Genomic DNA, 21,598 nt, shown 5'->3' with positions numbered 1-21,598 from the left:
ATCCAGAAGCGAAACTGATCACTAATAATCCCTGGTGCCTGCTGCCTGATTTTGAAGCTGCCTGTCTTTGCCCAGACGTATCCACATCACCAAGGCCACGCTGCAGTACCTGAATGGGGATTACGAGGTGGACCCTGGCTTCGGGGGCGAGAGGAACGCCTACCTGAAAGAGCAGGACATCGAGACCTTCCTCATCGTGGGCTGCAGCCAGAAACGAGTCAGTTTTCTCAACACTTTACTGTCACTTAATTAGAAGCAGTAGTATCCAGTATCTGCTGCTCCTGCTGGGTTAGTCACTGCAGCAAACCGTGAAACATCACAGGCGAGGGCACTCAAGGACAGTTACCCAATGGGGAATGAGCTTTCATGAGCAAAAGCATTGCATAGCTTGGTGACGTACAGTAGCAGTGGCCAAGAGCCAATGTGAAGTTTAAAAAAGTAATACAGGAATGGAAATAGACTCCCATTGCATAGCAGTTTGATCCATTCCTGGTTTTACCACTAGTTGAATATAACACCCCTGTACACTAATCAAGCTTGTAGTAAAACCATGAAACTGCTATGCAATAGGAGTCTTATTGCTGTACCTGTAATAGGAAATTCTAATTTTTTTTTCTTCATTGAATGTTCATGTTATTTGTGGAAATGAAGGATATACTGTTTATATTTGACCATTGTATATGTTTAAACAGATATTTTAAAATACTTGTAATGCTGGATTGAAACTTCATTCTCATGCAATGGCCCTTTGGGGTCTTGATGTCTATACCTGATATATGTATTTAAACATATGCTAGCCGTGGGCTATGCAACAGATCACACATTGAGCTGGAACACAGTGGTGAAGTATCCCTAGGAGAGATTGGGAGACACTGATGTCAAAATGCAACAAACGCACGATATTCTCAGAATGCCAATTCTCAGAATTTGACGCAATTCTCTCTCTTCTGCAATTCAGAAAGACGAAAAAGCCGTGATGGCGAAGATGCAGCAGGCACGTGCCAACTCCAACGAGGGTCTGGTGCCACGCTGGGTGCCCGAGCGCTCCTTCCCCAGGACCAAGGACTCCAAGGTCTTCAGGCAGATGGTGAGTGCCAGCCCTTGGGGGGGCATGGGTTTGTGTTCAGGTTCCAAGGGTCATCATGCTGCCCAGCTTGGGTCGTCTACTGTAAGGCTTAAGCGATTCAGAGTGTATAGGTCTACAGCTATGGCCATAAGTGTTGTATCCCCTAGATTTCAAACCAACGCTGATAAATTATCATGCTGGAAGTTGTGTGTGAAGCTCTCTGGCAGCGTGTGAATTAGTAACCCACACCAGTGGGATCACCAGTCTCTTGCTCATTTGAGTGTCGAGATTAGGAACAGGCCTTTTGAATTCCCCGCTGTGGGCCGCAGGGATGGCTCTGCGTTTCCTGCTGCTTTTAATTAAAATATCAAGTCTCTGCACGCTCCCTTCCCAGGGCCCCCGATTACAGGCCCTGCTGGGGGAGGAAAAGTCAGGCGCTGTCGTTCAGGCAGCTCCCTGAGACGCTTCAGACGGTCATTGGTTTTGAAGACGATGCTGCCTTAAAACGTAAATGCAAATAAATTTAAATTAGACAGACGTCACACAGCATACCTAACAAATTCAATGAAGGCTTGTAGTTGAACTTTTCGTCAGTGAATTTATTAAGTTTCTTTTAGCATTTCTAAAATTAGCACAATTGCATGTTTAACCCCGTGAGGCACACAAGGAATTGAGCGGTTGTTCAAAAGGTTTCTTGTTGAAATACATTTGAGAGCAACTCAAGCATCACAAGGAGGAAACTGACAATTTGGATGACTAGATCCAACCCATCAGTAAATGTTGTTTCGTGCGCCTCATTGCAAAATAAGAAAGTTAGCATCATTTTATTTGTGGGACACACGTGTCCCTTGTACCTTAAAAGATTGTGGATATGCTCAAGAGAAAAGAACTCTGCTAACCCGCATGTTGCTGTGTTCGGTATCTTGTGCATCTTTTATGTGTTGAAGCATTTCCGTGCTTTACAGCAACTTCCTCTCATGTAACCGTCTCAGATGCATGCTTTTGTTTCCCATAGAGGTGCTAAATGGGTTGGAACTCAGTTATATGATTGTGAGTTAAGCAGAGCGTGATTATAAACAAAGTGATATTATCAGGAGCTTATTCCCATCGACTCCCATAATATTCTGGCTGGGACAGTACAATTCAAAGGTGATACTAACAGGAGTGACATTGAGCAGAAACATGAGAAATCATAGCTAATATTTACTAATATGTCTTCTGTTTTCCAGGGAATTGATGAAACTACAAGCAAAGACAAGTAAGCATTTTATTCTGATGATTCTGATGATTATTATTATGATACATGGTGAATGATCATTTTCCTGTAAACTTCAATGTTTTAATCTTATTATACACGGTGGTGGCGTGAGACCTGTCTATAATAAAATTGCTGATGAAACTGCTAACCTCAACATTTTTTAAAACAAACTAGCTTAGCAGTTTTATCGCCAAACCTTATTAAAACAAACTCTACCACCAGTACATGAACACAGCAGAACACTGTCAATAACTCAAGTACTCTTCGAAAAAACAATAAGTTTAGGTCCAGGAAGTTAAACAGAATATTAATTATTAAACACATAATCTGTAAGATTGTTTATTTTATTTTTGAGTGGTGCTAACACAACATAATACATTACTATTAAGTTGCTGAGCACACTGCTACAGTTTTGTACTTTTAAAGAGGGAAATGTGACTGCAGTAGCAAAACTGGGGTGGTTTTTACAATTTTTTCAATTCGGAACCAAAATTGAAGGCTGAAAACTGGGACGTCTGGCAACCCTATTAATTCCTCATTCAGTTCTCTTACTGTATCAATAACTTCAGTATCCAGACTAGCGCTCTCCTGACAGACAGAGCAATGGGGATGGTTTTCGGTTCTGTATGCTAATGGGAGGCAGCTTAGCCGTCACGCTTTTGCGGCCTGTAATTGAGCAAGTGTAATCCACACCGCAGCGAAAGGTGATCTGCCTCGCCTGTGAACCTGAGCCCCTGGCTTCTGAGGCCTGCGCAGCAATCGCAAATTTAAACTTTATAAAAACGCCTTTCACGCAGGTCACATCAAAATCTGACACCGAAAAGTCATTTATTTGCCCCAAAAGGAGGAAATACTGTGTACATTTTTCCTGGAAAATACTGTTTAACTGATATTGAAGATTATTACAAAAAGAGCTCCTGATTGATTATTTGTCAAACTATTGAAGTGCTATAAAGTGTTTTGAGTTTTATTGGCATTTGGGGTTAATAAGCTGTGAGTGTTATAGGGTTTAGCTACAATGCTGGTAGTTGAGATTTGGTTAAGCGGATAGCTGTCACTTGACAGAAGGGAACCAAACTTGGAGTATAAACTGAAGATTATGGATATCTTCAGCTTTTACCACAAGTGGAAGACACTTGTTTTAGAAAAATACTTAAGATTAAAAAATAGGTTTAATTGTATTGTTTTCATACACAAATAAAATGTTTTTGTTTATAAACACCAGGATTTCCGTGAACTGACAGTAAGGAAATATATCGGACTAGCACTAATTTTCACTGTTATCACCGACGAGCTTGTCTTAATGAGAATTGACTATGTGCGTGTGTGTGTGTGTGTGTGTGTGTGTGTGTGTGTGTGTGTGTACAGGGTGATTTAGAAAGTAAGTTTACCACATCAGTGATATGGTGCATTGATGTGGTAAACTTACTTTGTAATCACCCTATACTGACACACAAAAGAAACGAAAGACTCAGGTCAAACAAAATCACAGAAAATGTGAACAAAAATACAGATCAAAGAATCATGATAAGTTTTCAGTATGAAACGTGACACACTGTCAAAATGAAAACATTACAAAGTTAGTATCGGGTATGACCTCCCTGAGCATTAACACAATCCTGGCAGCGTTGACGCATAGACCTGATCCGCCTCTGTATAGGCTGCTGTGGGATGTTCCGCCACTCTTCCTGTGCAGCTGCAGCCAGCTGGTGAAGGTTGGCTGGTCGCAGTTGTCTCCTGTGGTTGGCACTGTCGATTTGGTCCCACAGATGTTCTGTTGGACTCGGGTCAGGAGAAAAAGCTGGCCACGGCAAGACCTTGACATTTTTTTTCGAGCACCGTGCGGTCTTGCATTGTCCTGCTGGAATATCTACCCTCCCAGATTGACTTGCAGGAACGGAAAAAATGTTGCCTCAAGGACTTTGTCAATGTATCGCTGACATGAGCACCTGGTGTTTTTATGAAATCACATGACTTGAGCTCAGTATTTTGTTATCCCAAGGAACAATACTACTCAAACAATCAACAAACCTGCTCACTATTTAAAATGTAAGTAACATTATGTATGTGCCCCAATGAGCTATTGATGTAAAACTTAGACTCTTGCGTTTTCATTGTGCATCAGTGTGTGTGTGTATATATATATGGCCAGCAGTGTGGAGTAGTGGTTAGGGCACTGGACTCTTGACCAGAGGGTCGTGGGTTCAATCCCAGGTGGGGGACACTGCTGCTGTACCCTTGAGCAAGGTACTTTACCTAGATTGCTCCAGTAAAAACCCAACTGTATAAATGGGTAATTGTATGTAAAAATAATGTGATATCTTGTAACAATTGTAAGTCTCCCTGGATAAGGGTGTCTGCTGGAGAAATAAATTATATATTATTATTATTATTATTATTATTATTATTATTATTATTATTATTATTAATAATATATATATAGTATTGTATGTTGGGCCAGGAGGGTTGATAGACAGATGTGTTACTCCACATGTGTTTGAATGGAATGAGAAAGGCTGTGCACTGCCAGGCAGTTAAAACTCTCCAGACAAGCTCAAAGCCAGGTAAAGACAGAGACAGAGAAGAATGCTCATAGCTCAACGCTGGCCAGGATGTAGTTTGAACTGCTTTGCTGTTTGCCGTTGCTAGCCGCTGTGCCCAGGAGGCTCTGAACCCAGAGGACGAGGTGGATGAGTTCCTGGGCCGGGCGATTGATGCCAGGAGCATTGACCAGCTCCGCAAGGACCACGTCAAGAAATTCCTGCTGACATTCCAGACCCCGGACCTGGAGAAGAAGGTACAGTCTGGGACCAGTCCAAACTGGGAAGCCACACACAGCTTGTCTTTTATGATGGCCGTAGAAGACGGTCTTCATTTCTGTCTGTACATCACACTTACATAAGAACATAAGAAAAGTTTGAGAAACAGAAAAGGCCATTAACCCCTCTTAAGTCCTCTTATTCTTCTCTCTGTGCTACATTTGAAGTAGTGTCTTGGGTTAGCTTTATCTAGACCCTATCTAGAAAACTGATTTATTCATTGCAAACTTGCTAAGGACATTCATTAGCACAGTAGATAATACTTGTCAAAGAATCTGGTGGCATGTGGAGGTTGTCTATTTCTGTCTGTATGTTTTTCCAGAGTACCACTTATTCAATTGGGATGAATCGACTCTTTGTAGGTCACGCACACGTTTGGTGGGTGTTTTTATAGGATTATTTAGCACAAAACTAAACATACTTCTTAGTCTGGTAGACAGATGTTTTGCCATGCGTCATTTTCAGCGTCTTTGGGTTGCTGCACCGTCTTTGCAGTCACTATATCAGAAACTCCTTTTTTGGAGTGCAGTGAAATCAAAAACAAGGAAATGTCGCTAGCGGGTTTAGAATATCGCTAATGATTTTGGTGTTTATTCATCTGCCGCTTTTTGGCAGAACAGCATAGAAAACGGTCTGCAAAGTCTCCTCTGGAATCTTTTTTGTAGATAAAAATATCTTTCCAGCGATTTCTACTGCCTTTTTAGGTAGGCCTTCCCACAGGTTTGGTAACTTGACATTTTAAAATGATTACAACGGAATGTTTCCATTACTCTGCTAAGATATTTATGTGGTGGGGGTAGGGGAGTGGTCTGGCAAGTGGGTTCAGATTTGGGGCAGTGTAGAACTGGGGGAATCACATTGACAGAATTACAGAGTGGGGTTCCATTGAAGCTCATTTTTGGCATTGCTGCGGTGAATCCTGCCTGCATTGCAGTTTGATTGAATGGCGTCCCAGAACATGGTCTTAAAGCTGAGTGCTGCTGATTGAATTCTCCTCTTACTCGGTCTGTAGCCTAACTGCATTGTATTGTTTTGTTGTGTCTGTCTCCAGTATTCGAAGAAGGTGGATGATCGCTTTGGGGGATACGTGGCCTGCACTCTCCTCGTCTTCTGCTTCATCTGCTTCATTCAGATCATTATCTTTCCACAGTGAGTATGAGGAATAGTATAAGCAGACTTCCCTGTCTTAGAGAGGTGAGAGGGTCAGTTTAATCTCCATGCCTCAAGCCTACACTGGAATGGAGGGATCACTCTTTCTCTTAGGGGAAGAGGGGGCAGTTTAATCTCCATGCCTCAAGCCTACACTGGACTGGAGGGATCACTCTTTCTCTTAGGGGAAGAGGGGGCAGCTCAGTTTCCATGCCTCAAGCCTGCCCTGGAGGGAGCACCCTTTCTCTTGGGTGGGGGGCAGGGGGGGGGGGACTGTTCAGTCTCTACACTTGATTTCTGCTCGGTCAGATTTGAAAGCAGTCCTCTAGAGATGTAAGGCTAGTGTATTCAGCAGCAGTCCATGTGTCTTATTCTTCACAGCTGTTTTCTTTCGTTTTCCCTGCAGTTCCCCTCTAATGCTGGGCATCTACATCAGCATCTTTGTGATTCTCGCCAATATTCTCTTTGTGTGTGCAATCTACTCCTGTATAAAGGTAAGAGGCTGGGCTTGTGATAATTACCTATTAGGAGTGATACAGGCATTAGCAGTCCTGTCACTGGTCCCCATTGATTTTTACTTTAAATCAGGATATGCAATGATCCAACTGTTTCTTCCTGGTATTTAATCATAGCCTGGGCAGAGGTCACATGGCTGGATTGCAGCTAAACCATCAGATAAAAAGCAGCTGCAGTGCAGGAAGTGATTTGGTACCAATTGTAACAATTTATCTATGCAATTCAAACTCAGATATCACTAAAAACTGCTTCTATAAACATATTTTAATCAAGACTTTTTTAAATACATTTTCTGACCTCAGCTGCATACAAATGAGTGGAGCTTTGCTTCTGATCATTTTTATGTGCTGATTCCCTGTGCGCTGTGCTGGTCATTATGTTTGGATCAGGGGGGTAGTGAATGGGTAGAGGTTGAGGAGCAGTGCCTGGTGCTGTGTGGATGAATGGGGGTCATTTGACTGATGAGCCCTTGTGTGCAGGGCTACGCTGACACCGTGTCCCCTCTGTGTTGCAGGTATTTCCTGCTGCCATGCAGACTGTCTCAAAGAAGATCGTTCACTCCCGGACTAACAGCACCTTGGTGGGGGTCTTCACCCTTGTCCTCGTTTTCATCTCTGCCTTTGTCAACATGGTGAGTACCTTGGGCTGGGGTAGGGTAAATTAATCCGCCTCTGTTTGGGGGTGGGAAATCTGCAACAGATCCCGAGAATTTTTTGACAGTTCCTATAATTCATTTTCATTTTTGACAGTTCCTATAATTTATTTACATGCTGGGGTTAATTTGTGGCGGATTACACCAGATCACAGATCCGGTACGTTTGACTGCCTTGACAGACGAGAATTATAGTTTGCAAATTTTGAACCGTATGGGGGAAATATATATATATAGATATATATATATATATATATATATATATATAAAAATGTTTTACTTGCAAAAAAGAACACACCCAGAATAATTACCATCGTATCCTCGTCCTTCAGTGTCCTAACGTTACAGATCTTTTGGGAGATCTTTGTAAAGAGCTGGTCTCTTATCTTTGTATATTTTGAGCAGTAGAGAAGGAAATGTTTCGCGTCTTCGATTCGTGTCACACTGGCCACGCAGTCTTCTCTCCACGGGTTTCCAGCTCTGATGGTCTCGGCCTGCGTCTATTTCCAGGTTGTGGTCATTGTTTGTCTGTGTGTTCGGCTTTTTACCTTGCCTAAATAGTCTGCGATTTATAAATGTCTATGCAGTGCCCTATAGCATTTTCATTTTTGTGTTCGTTGAGCTGTGTAGTCCAGTGTGCCATGAATCGATTTATAGACTCCTTGCTGATAGCACTGATCAACCTCTTTTGAGAGTCTCTCTCTCTCTCTCTCTCTCTCTCTCTCTCTCTCTCTCATATATAGTTTTCCATATACTGGCAGACTTTTGCGATATCACTTTGTAGTGTTTGTGATTACATGATGTTAAATAACATCGATATAAAAGTGTCCCATAGTAAAAGCACAGCAAAGTGTACTAAAACATTGTAAAAGCATGATAAAGCATAGGTAAGCACTGTAAAGAATAGCGAGGTATGCTAAAGCATATTAATATACATGACCAGCCAGGGTACACTATGGTAAATGCATAGTATAACCATAGGAAAAAACAACAAAAATACCATGCAAAGCTTTTATAAGGGGCACAGTATTGATCCTGTTACCTTTCACTTTGCTTTAAGTGTGTGGGAACTGTAGCAGTATCTGTATAAAAAAAATGCTGCCACCTGGAGGACAACACTGGAACAGTTTCCCTTAAATGAATGGTTGTTGCCACGTTCTCAATACCAACTGTGCTAAAGCAAGCAAGAAGCATTTACAATATGATATACAGAACTAGCATACACACAGCCAGTTTGACAGTTTCCTGTTCAGATATACAGTTATGACATATTCAGGACTAGAACCTTTAGTAAAAGAAATAGAAGCTTTACCATGCTTGTGTTCCTCAAGCCTGAGAAAAACAATGGGAATGTTTTAAAAAAAAAACATGTTCATTTAACTTACTCGAGTTCCTTTGAGCTTGTGGAAACCAAACCCAGTTTTGTAACTAACTGGATGAAAGCGCCCTTCTGTTTCTTAAACAGTAGGCACAGCCAGCTACAGCAGTATGTACACGATTAAAAAGAATTAGCTGTGCCTCTTAATAGTCAGCGAGTTCCTCACACTGATTCCACCCCCACTTCCCAGATAAGAACACAAAATAGAACACTCCAAACCGGCTTGTTTAATTGGGCAGCCCGATGTCCTTGTGTTTCAAGATCGTGTTTCACGATTTCACAGTTCTGTTTAGTACTGTACGTGTTCTGTGTATGGGGAACAACTTGACCTTCAATTAAGGGCAAAGCTAATGAAATCATTCCACAAACACAAGCTGCGACCCAGCACTTTGTCATTCACTGTACAGGTCATGGTGTTTCTTTCAGCCTCATTGCTTAGAGATAAGACGTGGCCACTGTTAATAATACTGGCATCAGACTGGTACTTACCACTCCACTACAGAGCTGGCTCTTCAGTTGAATGGTAAGGCGTTCGTCTTTGAACTGCATGGTTTGCGATTCGTCTCCAGCCCTCGCCTTTCCATTCTATTCAATGGGCTGAGATGCCAGGTCATTAGATGACGCAATCGACTACAGTATGTAATGCCTGGGGCTGCTGGCTGTAAAATGGGTAGATGCAATTCACTCAAGTGACCAGCGTTTCGCAGGTCAGACCCGCAAATTCTATTTTCAGATCTTAGCTGCTGAGTTCCGTTGCTGTTAGTCTCTGATTCTGTGTGTTCATTGTGTTCTTGTTTTCTTGTTGTCAGTTTGCCTGTAACACTGAAGCTCTCCAGGACTGTATCTCGCGTGTGTTTAACATCACGCCAGACCAGGTGAACCTCTGCCACATCAAGAACCACAGCTCCTATCTCGGGGATGAACAGCTGCTGTGCGGGGAAGATAGTCTGGCCTGCAGCTTCCCAGAGGTACCCCCACACCCCCACCCCACCCCCCCACACACACACGCACACACATGCACACACACATTCCATTCATTTTTGTGTTTCAAATATCTGTATATCAAGATTGCTTGCCTCGCCTTCCAGGACATATGTACTGTAGGGTCATTTCTCCTCAGCAATGTCTTGGTGGTCAAAGTCTCTCACTGGCTGCCAAGTCTGTAATTAGGGGAAGCAACTGGAAAGCTACAGACAGGAAAGAAGGCCCTGAAGGAGTGTGCGCAGCTTCACTGTACTGAGGGTCTAAATGAAGATACTGAACATGTTCACTGAAACAAAGGCTTCTTTGAAAAACTACACGTCTGTAGAGTGAATTAATGCGCATGATAATTTCCAGAATTATTTTGTTGCTTGTATAAAGTAATAATAAGCAAAACACGTTCAGCCTCCTTATTTGCTTCAAAGCAGCGCAGTGCATTTCTTAATTTGGTTTAGACAGTCGTTGTTTTAAAAGTGGCTTTTCGGTTTACATGTCTCTCCCTCTCCCCCTCCCTCCCTCTCTCAGTACTTCAACTACAGTGTGCTGCTGAGTCTGCTGGCGTGCTCTGTGTTCCTGCAGATCAGCAGTATAGGGAAGCTGGCCCTCATGCTGGGGATCCAGTTGGTTTACATCGTCATCGTGGAGTGGCCTGAGGTCACGCTGTTTGACAACTATGACCTGTTCGTCTCAGCCAATAAGCTGTAAGCCGCTCGCCACTCCTGCCTCCGTTTGATTAAACTCAGACCCTGTAGTAAAGTCAGGGAGGTCTGTTTTAGTGATGTAAAAAAGGCTAACGCTTTAAGGTACAAGGGACTTGTGTGTCCCACACTTTTATTTTTGCAATGAGGTGCACGAAACAGGGTTTAAAATGTACTAACAGGTTGGATCTGGTCGTCCAAATTGTCAGTTTCCTCCTCGTGATGCTTGAGTCGCTCTCAAATGTATGTTATGAAGAAACCGTTTGAACGAGCGCTCGATCCCTTGTGTACCTTAAAGAGTTAAAGCCACCACCTTAAATGTATAATCCTGTAAACGCATAGTATTAACCATAAGCAAATTTACCGTGTTTACTGTAAGCACCGTTTCTGAGTTACAGTTTTCAGCCTTTAGGGGCTGCCAGATCCTAAGGTAAAAACCTATTAGTGTCAGATCAGTTTACAGTGAGCTAACAGCACTCACTTTATTTTGACTTTTCTTTTCTTTTCTAGGTCTTTCAATGAAACAAGGTGAGTCATTTTTTTTTTTTTATCCTGTCTTCAATGTCTTTGTATCAGATGGCTTGTATCAGAAATGACGTCACATTAAACTACACTTGTACATCTTCCATATATGATACAGTGGGTGCTGCCTCATCGGGATACTGAAATTCTACTTCAATGGAATACAACTCTGGGAGACGGTTCTTCCCAATGCTATTAATGTTGTTTAATTGGGATTCGGTATTTTTAAATGATGAACGGAGATCGCTTTTCAAAGCAAGACAGGTTCGCACAGCAAGGGCAGCAGTGTGGAGTAGTGGTTAGGGCTCTGGACTCTTGACCGGAGGGTTGTGGGTTCAATCCCCAGTGGGGGACACTGCTGTTGTACCCTTGAGCAAGGTACTTTACCTAGATTGCTCCAGTAAAAACCCAACTGTATAAATGGGTAATTGTATGTAAAATAATGTAATATCTTGTAACAATTGTAAGTCGCCCTGGATAAGGGCGTCTGCTAAGAAATAAATAATAATAATAATAATAACAGTGCAGTAAATTGCGTAAACCGCGTTGAACTCTTGAAGGCGCTGGAGTCTCCTGTGGTTTCTCAGGCTGCTGTGGCAAAGTTGGCATGCCAACATCACAGGTGCCTCGCCTTCTGATAAGATGGGATGTCATTCTTATTCGGGATGTTTTTACTTCTCCCAGCGCGTCCCGATAAAGCGCAGACTGTATTTTATATATAAGATATCTCCTGAGATTATGTAACGCACATGCAGTGTGTGATTTACTGACATAGCTTGTTATTTGTGTTTTAGGTTTGCTTTCAATGACACAACACCTTGGTAAGTACATACAAGCATGTGTCTGTTTTCATTATTCTATGCAGTTGTTAAAATGTCTCTTGTTGTTGATCTCACCCAATCAAAGTGCCCTAAAACTGGCTCCTAATGTATATAACATTATTCATCCTTAACTCTGAACCTGGCTTCTTTTCCTGTTTCTTAACTGACAAAACACTGGGTGGGCGACTTGCTAAATTTTCCTCCTTAAATGAAACCCCTTAAATGAAACCCCAAAGCATTTATTTCCAAAAGCTTTAACATGTTTTTATTGTTTTGTTCTTTTCAAAATGACAGTTGAGTAAAAAAATCTAAGAAACTCCATTCCAGATTTCAAAATACATTTAACCCTTTCAGTTCTGAATTAGTTTGGCCGAGCTGAAGAATAAACTCCTTTACTGAATCTACATGATGAACAGGTCAATATTTTGTACATATCTTTCTACACTGCCTCAGTCCCGTGAGGTTCCAGCATGATTTCCAACACTGACATACGGAGCTAAGATAAGGCAGGACTGAAAGAGTTAAATAAAAATAAAAAAACAACTCAGATTTATATAGAGATAGGATGAGCAAGTCCAGTCCTGGTTGATCAGGTATAATTAGCTAGTTGGAGGGTTGGTTGGTTCAATTTAACAGTTCTGAACAGGGCTGGAAGTAATACCTGGTCTGGGAGAGTGGAGCTGGAACCTGACATTTTTATAAAGTACTGAAGAAACTGATTAAGATTAAAATACAAAATGACTCCGCTAATTAGTAAGAGCTTACTTCTCTCATGCTGTCCAGTAATTGATAACAAGATGTTGAAAGGCACTTTGTTGAAATTCTGTTATATGTGTCACTGGAAGTTCAGTATACGAATAAAAGGGCATTTTGTATAATAATTCTTATATTTTAGTTGCGGTACCTTCAGATACAGGACTCCAGCACTGCCAGAGTGTCCAGGTATAAAGTGTGTCTGTGGTGGTGGGTGGTGCTGACAGCTCGCTGTGTGTCTCTGTGTCTCAGTCAGGTTGGCAATAACAAGGTGGCTCTGAAGTTCATGACCCCTGTGGTTCTGACCGTGTTCGTCCTGGCGCTGTATCTACACGCCCAGCAGGTGGAGTCCACTGCCCGGCTGGACTTCCTGTGGAAACTGCAGGTACGCCACTGAGGGGTGACACAGACAGACACATACACTGCTGTGCTGGGTGAACTATCAGTTCTCTGGATAGCTATTTAGTATCAAAGTTTCTCAAGTTAGTGTGCTGCAGTAAGAAGACAGGATTTCATCAAACTTAATGCAAGTTGATTTGAGGTCTCTGCTGTAGCTATTTGGAGGATAGCACACCTTACAGAGCTTCCCTTATTAAAGTTTCCCATAGTAACAGCATACCAACGTGTATTAAAGCACAGCGAAAGCATCATAAAGCATAGATAAAGAATAGCGAGGTATGGTGATGCATATTAATAAACATGGCAAACCAGGGTAAACTATGGGAATGCAGAGTATAACCAGGGGGAAAGCTACAAATATACTCTGGAAAAATACAGGGGACTTGGTGAATGTTGTTTTTGTTTTTTAAACAAATGTAGCACCATAGTTTTTATTTTCAAAGCTGTTGGGTACATTGTACAATTAAGCATTGTCTGGCACGTTAGTCATTACCTGCTAGATAATTGACCTTAGCTACAGTTAAACCAAAGACCGGGACACTTAATGAAAAACAATGTATAATAGTATAATAATAATCATCTCTTGTTGCTAGGCGACGGAGGAGAAGGAGGAGATGGAGGAGCTGCAGGCCTATAACCGCCGCCTGCTGCACAACATCCTGCCCAAGGACGTGGCCGCCCACTTCCTGGCCCGCGAGCGACGCAACGACGAGCTGTACTACCAGTCCTGCGAGTGCGTGGCCGTCATGTTCGCCTCCATCAGCAACTTCTCCGAGTTCTACGTGGAGCTGGAGGCCAACAACGAGGGCGTGGAGTGCCTGCGGCTGCTGAACGAGATCATTGCTGACTTCGACGAGGTAAGCAGCGTTAGAGGCCAGCACTGACCCCTGGTGGGCTGCGCAGCAATCGCATCTGGATCGTGTGGCATTCCAGTTGCTGGAGCTTTCAAATACCAGACTGACAAGCGGATAGTAAGGGAGTTAATCCTTTCAGAGTGTAAATGGTGAAAAGCTTAAACGAAAAGGTAGCACTGTTCCCTCCTGCAATGAGGTGACTGATTTGAATAGCAATTGTTGAATTGAACAGAACAGTTTTCGGAAATACGATTTTTTTAATTCATAAAAAAACATTTTACTGGTATCTATCTTGGCATGATGTACAGCGATGGCCAAAAGTTTTGCATCACCTAGAATTTTATGATTGAGACATCATTTAAAAAAAAAAAAAACTATATGAACATAATTTAGATCTTTTATTTAACATCATGTAATCAAATAAACTACACAATGATATTGCAAAAGTCTACCGGAAGCCATAATAGTAGTACAGTATTTCATGTTAGATTTCTGAATGTCAGTTTTTCATTAAGTATATGGAAAACTCCAAAGCTGTAATTCAATATGTTAACATTATTCAGCAGGTTTCATTTGACTTTCTGAAGCACAATTTGTTAATTCTATAGGGTGATGCAAAACCTTAGGCCCCCTTCATTGTAGCATTATTGCGGTTTAACATTTTAATTTGATCCTGCCAGTGATTGGTTGATTCATGTCGCTGGTTTCACCCCCCCGCAGATCATCAGTGAGGAGAAGTACCGTCAGCTGGAGAAGATCAAGACCATCGGCAGCACGTATATGGCAGCCTCGGGGCTCAACGACTCGACGTACGACAAAGAGGCCAAGTCCCACATCGTTGCTCTGGCCGACTACGCCATGAGACTCATGGAGCAGATGAAGTACATCAACGAGCATTCCTTCAACAACTTCCAGATGAAGATTGGTACGAGGCACTCACAGGCTGTGTCACATCCCTGATTCACAGGCAGGGATGGACTCCCATTGCATAGCAGTTTGATCCATTCCTGGTTTTACTACGAGTTTAATAAGACCCAATCCGTAGCTTGTTATCTACACAGAGTGGCTAATCAAGCTCATAGTAAAACCTGGAATGGGTTATTTCCATCCCTGTTGCATATAGTGATTGCCACAGAGGGAATTATAAGCAATACAGTGAAATATGCAATACAGTAATAAATGTATCTAATAAATGCATGAAACTACTCATTCTCTTCGCAAAAGCGTTTCCAAAACAACCAAACTGTTTGTAGTTAATTAAAACCCATTATATATTTATTATAAACAGTAACATGTAATTAGATTTTAAGATATTTAACAAAAATACTGTTACAACAGCATTGATACAACTAGTATCTGTATGCTAGTTTATAATATGTAAATTAACCTCCTATATAGATATATATTTTAAATTAAAGCCAATTAAGAGTTTTTGAGGCTTTATCTTAAGTTGCATGAATTACTATGGTGGTACATTCATACAGTACATACACCCACACATGTCCATACATACAGCATAGACATCCTGCAGCAAAAGCTAGGATAGGTGCTGGCTTCACAGAGGCCTTAATTTGTTCATTTAATTTAAAAGTGGGGCCTGGTTATTTCGGAGGATCCGTTTTCACTTGGCAAGCCTGGAGTTTGCGTGTAAATATCCGCCTGGTAACCAGGCGCTCCTCCATTCCTCACTGAAGTGTTTCTTTCTGTTGCTAGGGTTGAACATCGGGCCTGTGGTTGCCGGGGTGATTGGAGCCAAGAAGCCTCAGTATGATATATGGGGGAACACTGTGAATGTGGCCAGTCGAATGGACAGCACTGGAGTCCCAGATCGCATTCAGGTACTGTCATCTAACTGGGAACCCTAGAAGGAGTGGAGTTGCCAGCTTCAGGAGAATTTTACCTTGACACGTTTTCCTATTCACGACAGGCAATGCAAGTGCTGGATATTTTAAAACTTGCAGTAAGCAGAAAACCTAGACCTTGTGTTTTATAACTGAAGGCAGTTTGACACTGCAGCTTGAATATCGCACTGTATATATTTATATTTTTTTTATGTATGCAGCTTGTTCTAAATCCCTGGAGGAAGTGTGAACTGCAGCATTAAAGCGTGGATCTCACATGATCCCATTATATAAGATACCCAATTCCCAGTTGTGTTTCAGGGATGAGGCAGGAGTGCCATCTGCTGACCGAAAGCTGTCACTGCGCCAGGATTTAGCTGCAGCTTTGAGAATGTTGGTGCCATTTCTTAGGTGATGGTGTCGCATCTCTTGCAAGAAACCCGTTACTCGCACTCGTTATTGTATTTCAGAAGTATTGAGCAGCAGGTATTCAATAAATCCATTCATTAACGTGTTGATTTTAAAACAAGTAAAGCTGTCCTTTCCTCACCTTTGCAATCGAGTACCAATCAATGGCAACTAACATCCGCATTTCAGTGTTTCAAAAGACGATTGGAAGATTATTTTTTCCTCTCATCTGGTAAAAATATCAGCGCCCCGGATGAGAGAGAAAAAATTTAAAACATCAATGTGGAAGTGAATGGATAGAGATCTGTGGATAGAGTGTCTAACACAGAAAGCACTACTGTCATCTCAGACTGTTCATGGTGCCTCAGGGCTCGCTCAGTTAGTGAAGTGGAGACTGACAGACTGAATTCCCTGCAAGCCTATGAAGGTCAATCAGGTTCAGAAGGGTATTAAAGCTATTATAAAACCCAACATATTTTGGTTTTGGTTGTTTAAGGCTGCTTATCCTACAGTTGAAAGCTAGTCCAAAAAATCCTGTTACCTGTTGGATCTGTCGAAGGGTAATAACCACTCCACTCATGATGACGAGATCCTTGAGGTTTATAATAAGGGATAACTTGTTAACAAGGCAGTGGGTCCTTTAACACTTCAGTTTACTAGTGGTCTGTGTGTGGCACGTTTTAACATTGTGTCTTGTGCCCACAGGTGACAACGGATTTGTATCAGGTCCTGGCTAGCAAAGGCTACCAGCTGGAGTGCCGGGGAGTGGTGAAGGTCAAAGGCAAAGGGGAAATGATGACCTATTTCCTGAATGATGGGCCTCAGAGCAGTTAGCAGTGACCCGGGGGCAGGCGCGGGCAGCCACGGAGGTGAAGAAACTCACAGATCACATGGATAAAGGCCTCGTCGAATCTCAAACTGAATTTCCAGAAAACAAAAAACAAACACATTTGTTGATGTTGTTGTGTTTTTTTTTTTTTAAATGAAGGCTTTGGTAAACCAGTTTATGTTACTTGAAGTAAATACGAAAGGCCCTGTTGGGTCGTTGAAAGGAACTTTTATGAAACGGTTAAGCTACAGTTTAGAAGAAAATCAAATACAGGTACTTCGTCTTCTGTTTCCTTCTTGTCAATATGGATAATTTATTTTCTCTGTAGTGTGCGAAAACAAACTCTGAAACCATTGACCAAAGAACAAGAGAAACCACACCTGGTTATTTTTTAGTCAAAAACAGACACCTGTGGTCATTTTAAACCCTCAATGGTTTGCTATGTGTGGGTTCCTCAGCTGTTTTCCTACCACTGCAGTACATTTTTTAAGCTACTGGTGATCGGCAGTACTTAGCTCTCCTTTTTTAGGGCTCATTTCTTCATTCAGAAGCGGAGGAGATCAAATGAGTCATCAATCTGTTCTTTCTGGTTGTCTTGGAAGTCAAAGACACAACACAAAAGAAGACAATACCTTTAACTTTGCCTTTAAACTATCTGCAAAGCCAGTGTGGCCTGCTAGGCCCAAATGAAAGCCTGGGGCTCCATTTTTTTTGTTTTTGTTTGGCACGTACAAGGCCTGAACGACACTGTCTTCGGGATAATATATGCGCAAGTAAACAAAACTGGAGACCATATTGTGTGTTTATATGTACAATAATGACATTTCTTCTCTTTAAAAGAAGTATTTTTGGTACAAAATAAATAAATAAATAAAAACCTTCAGAAATGAAGACACAAAGGCATTCTTAATATTTCCATGGTACCAGACAGTATATAACCTTCTAATTCTTATAGAAAGACTTTTTTTAAAGAAAAAAAAAATATATATAAATATATATAAATATATATATTATGACTGAATACTGTGCTTTATAATCTACAAGGAGCGAAATTATTTTCACTGTGAAGTTTATATGATACAACAAACTGCTCTCTTGCCAACTCTAAAGCATGACACTTTTTTAACATTTTTGCCTCATTTTGTTTTATTTTATTTTATTTTATTGTCATTTTAGTTTTTGTCTTTTTTTGTTTTTTCAAATCCTGAATTGAACTTTTCCCACTTCTGTTACAAAGTGCCAGAGTAAACCGACACTAAAACTGCGGTCCAGGTTTTGTTTCATTGTATGACGTCTATACATTTTAGGAAGTGCCTGGCTTCAATGTATAAATTCAATTTGTAACTCTTAATCTTTTATCAGATGAAGTGTTCCCACAAAAATAAAATCACAAAGCTGAGCACGAGACTGGGGTCATATACAAACTGCTCAGCTAAACCAGTGCTAGCAATGCTTTTGAAATCTATTCTCTTACCTTTTATTAGCATTAATGTAAATGCTAATATCTTTTAGTTTTTAATGTCGATTCTGTGCAAATACTGTACAATCTTTGCAGTAGGAGTTATTGCAGGCATCTAGCCCATTGGGTTGAATTTGAACTACAACACAAAGTGATCAGGTACTACGAAGCAGCTGCGTATTTTAAATTTATTATAAATACAAGCCAAGTATCAAAACATATTCAACAGAAACGGGACCATATTTCTCATGCTAATAAGAGGTAAGAACATTTCAAAGCCTGGGTTAGCATGTGTTTTTACACAGTAAAAATGGGTAAGATTTACTTTTTATTTTTTATGAACGCAATGTAACTTTAAGAGAATATGATTCCAATGACATCTTAAAATGATAATGATAATGCAGAAAAAGTGATTCCACAAGTATTACCTATTTGAATGGGTTTCTTAGGCACAGATGACTTTCATATCTTGGCCAGAATACCTTTTTGAACGGGAGGTTGAGAAATACAATATATATATATATATATATATATATATATATATATATATATATATATATATATATATATATATATATATATTTTTTTTTTTAAGAAAGTACTATAACATTGTACCCCTTTATAATAAAGGCATTCATTTGTGTATCTTTCTTAAGCGGCCTGTTTTATCGTTGTAGTTTTGTTAAACAAAAACAAACATGATGTATGTTTTTACATAGGTCATTTTTACAGCGAATTCCTTTGATCAGGTAAACAAAATTATAATAATCATCATTTGTGGCTGTAGAAAAGAATTCCATAGCAAAATACCCACCTAGTGTTTTCTCATTTCAAAGATAAACTACAACATTAAAATAGACTGCACCTGCAGTTACTGTAGAGTGGACATACAGGGCAGCATTACAAACACATTTAGGCTAATTCCACGCTGTTGTATTTGCAATAGCTTTGCAGTTTCAACGGCATACAGCTGAACTTCAAGATTAGGCTGAGCAGAACATTTCACGAAGGTGTTAGCAGCAGCAATAGGTGTTGAATTAAGTGTCGCTAGTCACACTGGATTCTTTGTACACTGATTCAACACTTAGCTTTTTATCAGAATGGTTGTTTTCAAATAGTCCTTTAGGCTTCAAGTGCAGATCCATTGCTTCTTGGTGAATAAACCATGTTAGTATTAACAATTTGATTGCCTTTCTGCTGGAAAAAAAGAAGCCATTGTGTTTTCTTTGATGGAGTTTTAAGTTCATGAAAGATCATACAATCATTTCTAAGCGTAGGAAAAACTATAACCATGTTCCTGTATGTCCACATAAACAGTAAAGAACTTGTTACAAGAAGGAAATGTTACAGCTAAATAATGGATTATTCTTGTTGTTTAGAATCACTTTGTATATAAGTGACTTTTTACAAAGCTTAAAGCTACACTGTGGCCTCAATAGAGCTCTCAAACATATCTCAAAGTACAGCTGGTACACCACAGTGTAACCAGTAACCTGTCCCCCTGCAACACTGCCCCCCGAGGATGTAGGAATGAACACATTTGTTCTATGTAGTGTTTCATAGTGTTGCAGGGGGGACAGGTTAGTGGTTACCCTCTGGTTTACCTGCTGTACTCAGAGAGCAGACATGTTAGAGCTCTATGGAGGCCATAATGTTAAACTTTAAGTCCTCGGGATGTGATAACCAAAACAGAAAAAGTTATGGAACAAAGTGATTCTAAGCTGATCAAATAACTGATATTTCAGCTGTTCTTAGTGTGGCCTTTTTAAAATCTTTTAAAAGTTTGCCCCTTCCCCTTCCCCAACATGGTTGTATCATCTTCTTTGTATTTTGTTTTTAATGATTTATTTCTGTTCCCAAGACCATCTCTGATTCTTTCATCACTTTGATGGTATTGTGCATTTTGTTCCGTCACTATTTACTGTATTTTATTGCCAAATCTGAAATATTGTAACTGCAGATAAACTCACAATGATCTATGGCAGTGGTTCTCAGCCTATCCAGTCCCAGTTTGTTTTTTATTTGACTGTATTCATTTATCTGTGTGACTCTTGAATATATGAAATATTTAATTGCTAGCCCTTTTTTCTGTGTTTTATATTTATACCTTTCAAAACCTCACCCCCTCCCTCCTCACACTCCAGGCTGGAAACTACTGACCTAGACTAAACCATGCCTGAATATTGTATTTGGTAAACAAAAGAACAACAAAAAAAACACTTTATTTAATTAAGACTTCTATTGCAGTGGTATAATGACTTGTAAATGTTCTGCAAAATGCTTTTGCTTTTTGTAATTTTGCCAATTTGTAAAAATAATAATAATCATGACGATGATAATAATAATAATAATAATAACAATGAACACTTATGATCTACAAAACGCTATATTTTGTACATTTACTATTTGTGAATATAAATGGTATTCAATGCTGAAATGATTGTATTTACTTGAAGAATGCATCTGTGTTTTTACCATTGATTTCACATTGAGTAACATTCGTTGGAATCACACAGCAGTGATTGAAAAGGTGCGCTGTTGTCTTGGAAGTAGCCTTCAGGATACAAGTGCAGCACTGTTGAGTGGATACGCTGTGATGCTGAAGTTAACTATGCCAGCTACACAATGCTGCACGGACCACGTCACAAAACCAACCTCATTACCATCTCTAATTCAGGACTGTGCCAAATCCAATGGGGTAGGCAGGTCCTAATGAAGTAGCCAGGCAGTGTATCTTATATAGCTTTTAATGGGATTCAGCTGGGTTATGAAGCATTGATTCTTCCACACCCAGCTGAGTTTGTCCTGTAAACTCTGCACATTCAGAATCACGTTCAGAATCAATGGCACTTGGATGGATTTCCTTGTGCATGAAGCCTGTTGCTGGACACAGGTGTAGCAGAACATGTGCGTCTTTTCAAGCAGAAAATTGGGACAACTACTAAACACATGATCATATACACTACGCAGGTTGCTTAAGACCAGATCTTTAGGGATTCCACTGTCATAATGATGACTGAGATTTAAAATAAATAATGAGACACCTGTAGTAGTGCCAGATATCATGTTATAAAAATGAATGTGTTTCTTTCAAAACTGCACATTTCAGTAGCTAATAGAAGTGCAAAACAGGTAAGACTTATGGAGTTATTACTTTAAGCATCCTTCAGTCCGTCCGTCCCCCCCCCCCCCTGG

At 40.6% G+C, this 21,598-nt stretch overlaps 1 protein-coding gene across 5 annotated transcripts in view; it reads left to right on the top strand.

Moving 5' to 3' along the window:
• The window catches only part of LOC117966951 (adenylate cyclase type 6-like), an 88,541-nt gene extending 67,701 nt beyond the window's left edge, over window positions 1-20,840 (top strand). For all 5 annotated transcript variants that reach the window (XM_059011308.1, XM_059011306.1, XM_059011310.1 and 2 more), the window contains 16 exons: window positions 76-217; window positions 959-1,087; window positions 2,296-2,324; window positions 4,974-5,121; window positions 6,195-6,292; window positions 6,699-6,786; window positions 7,323-7,439; window positions 9,648-9,806; window positions 10,345-10,520; window positions 11,028-11,045; window positions 11,834-11,860; window positions 12,866-12,998; window positions 13,606-13,869; window positions 14,587-14,791; window positions 15,580-15,704; window positions 16,821-20,840. In XM_059011308.1, the coding sequence (XP_058867291.1) occupies window positions 76-217; window positions 959-1,087; window positions 2,296-2,324; window positions 4,974-5,121; window positions 6,195-6,292; window positions 6,699-6,786; window positions 7,323-7,439; window positions 9,648-9,806; window positions 10,345-10,520; window positions 11,028-11,045; window positions 11,834-11,860; window positions 12,866-12,998; window positions 13,606-13,869; window positions 14,587-14,791; window positions 15,580-15,704; window positions 16,821-16,949 (1,987 nt within the window). In that variant the 3' untranslated portion in view covers window positions 16,950-20,840. The remainder of the gene's footprint in view (window positions 1-75; window positions 218-958; window positions 1,088-2,295; window positions 2,325-4,973; window positions 5,122-6,194; window positions 6,293-6,698; window positions 6,787-7,322; window positions 7,440-9,647; window positions 9,807-10,344; window positions 10,521-11,027; window positions 11,046-11,833; window positions 11,861-12,865; window positions 12,999-13,605; window positions 13,870-14,586; window positions 14,792-15,579; window positions 15,705-16,820) is intronic.
• Window positions 20,841-21,598: the final 758 nt, after the last annotated feature.

Source organism: Acipenser ruthenus, chromosome 42, assembly GCF_902713425.1.
Source record: "Acipenser ruthenus chromosome 42, fAciRut3.2 maternal haplotype, whole genome shotgun sequence".
NCBI lineage: Eukaryota > Metazoa > Chordata > Actinopteri > Acipenseriformes > Acipenseridae > Acipenser > Acipenser ruthenus.
The sequence above is the reverse complement of the archived record's forward strand: the minus strand, read 5'-3'. Positions and strand labels throughout refer to the sequence as shown.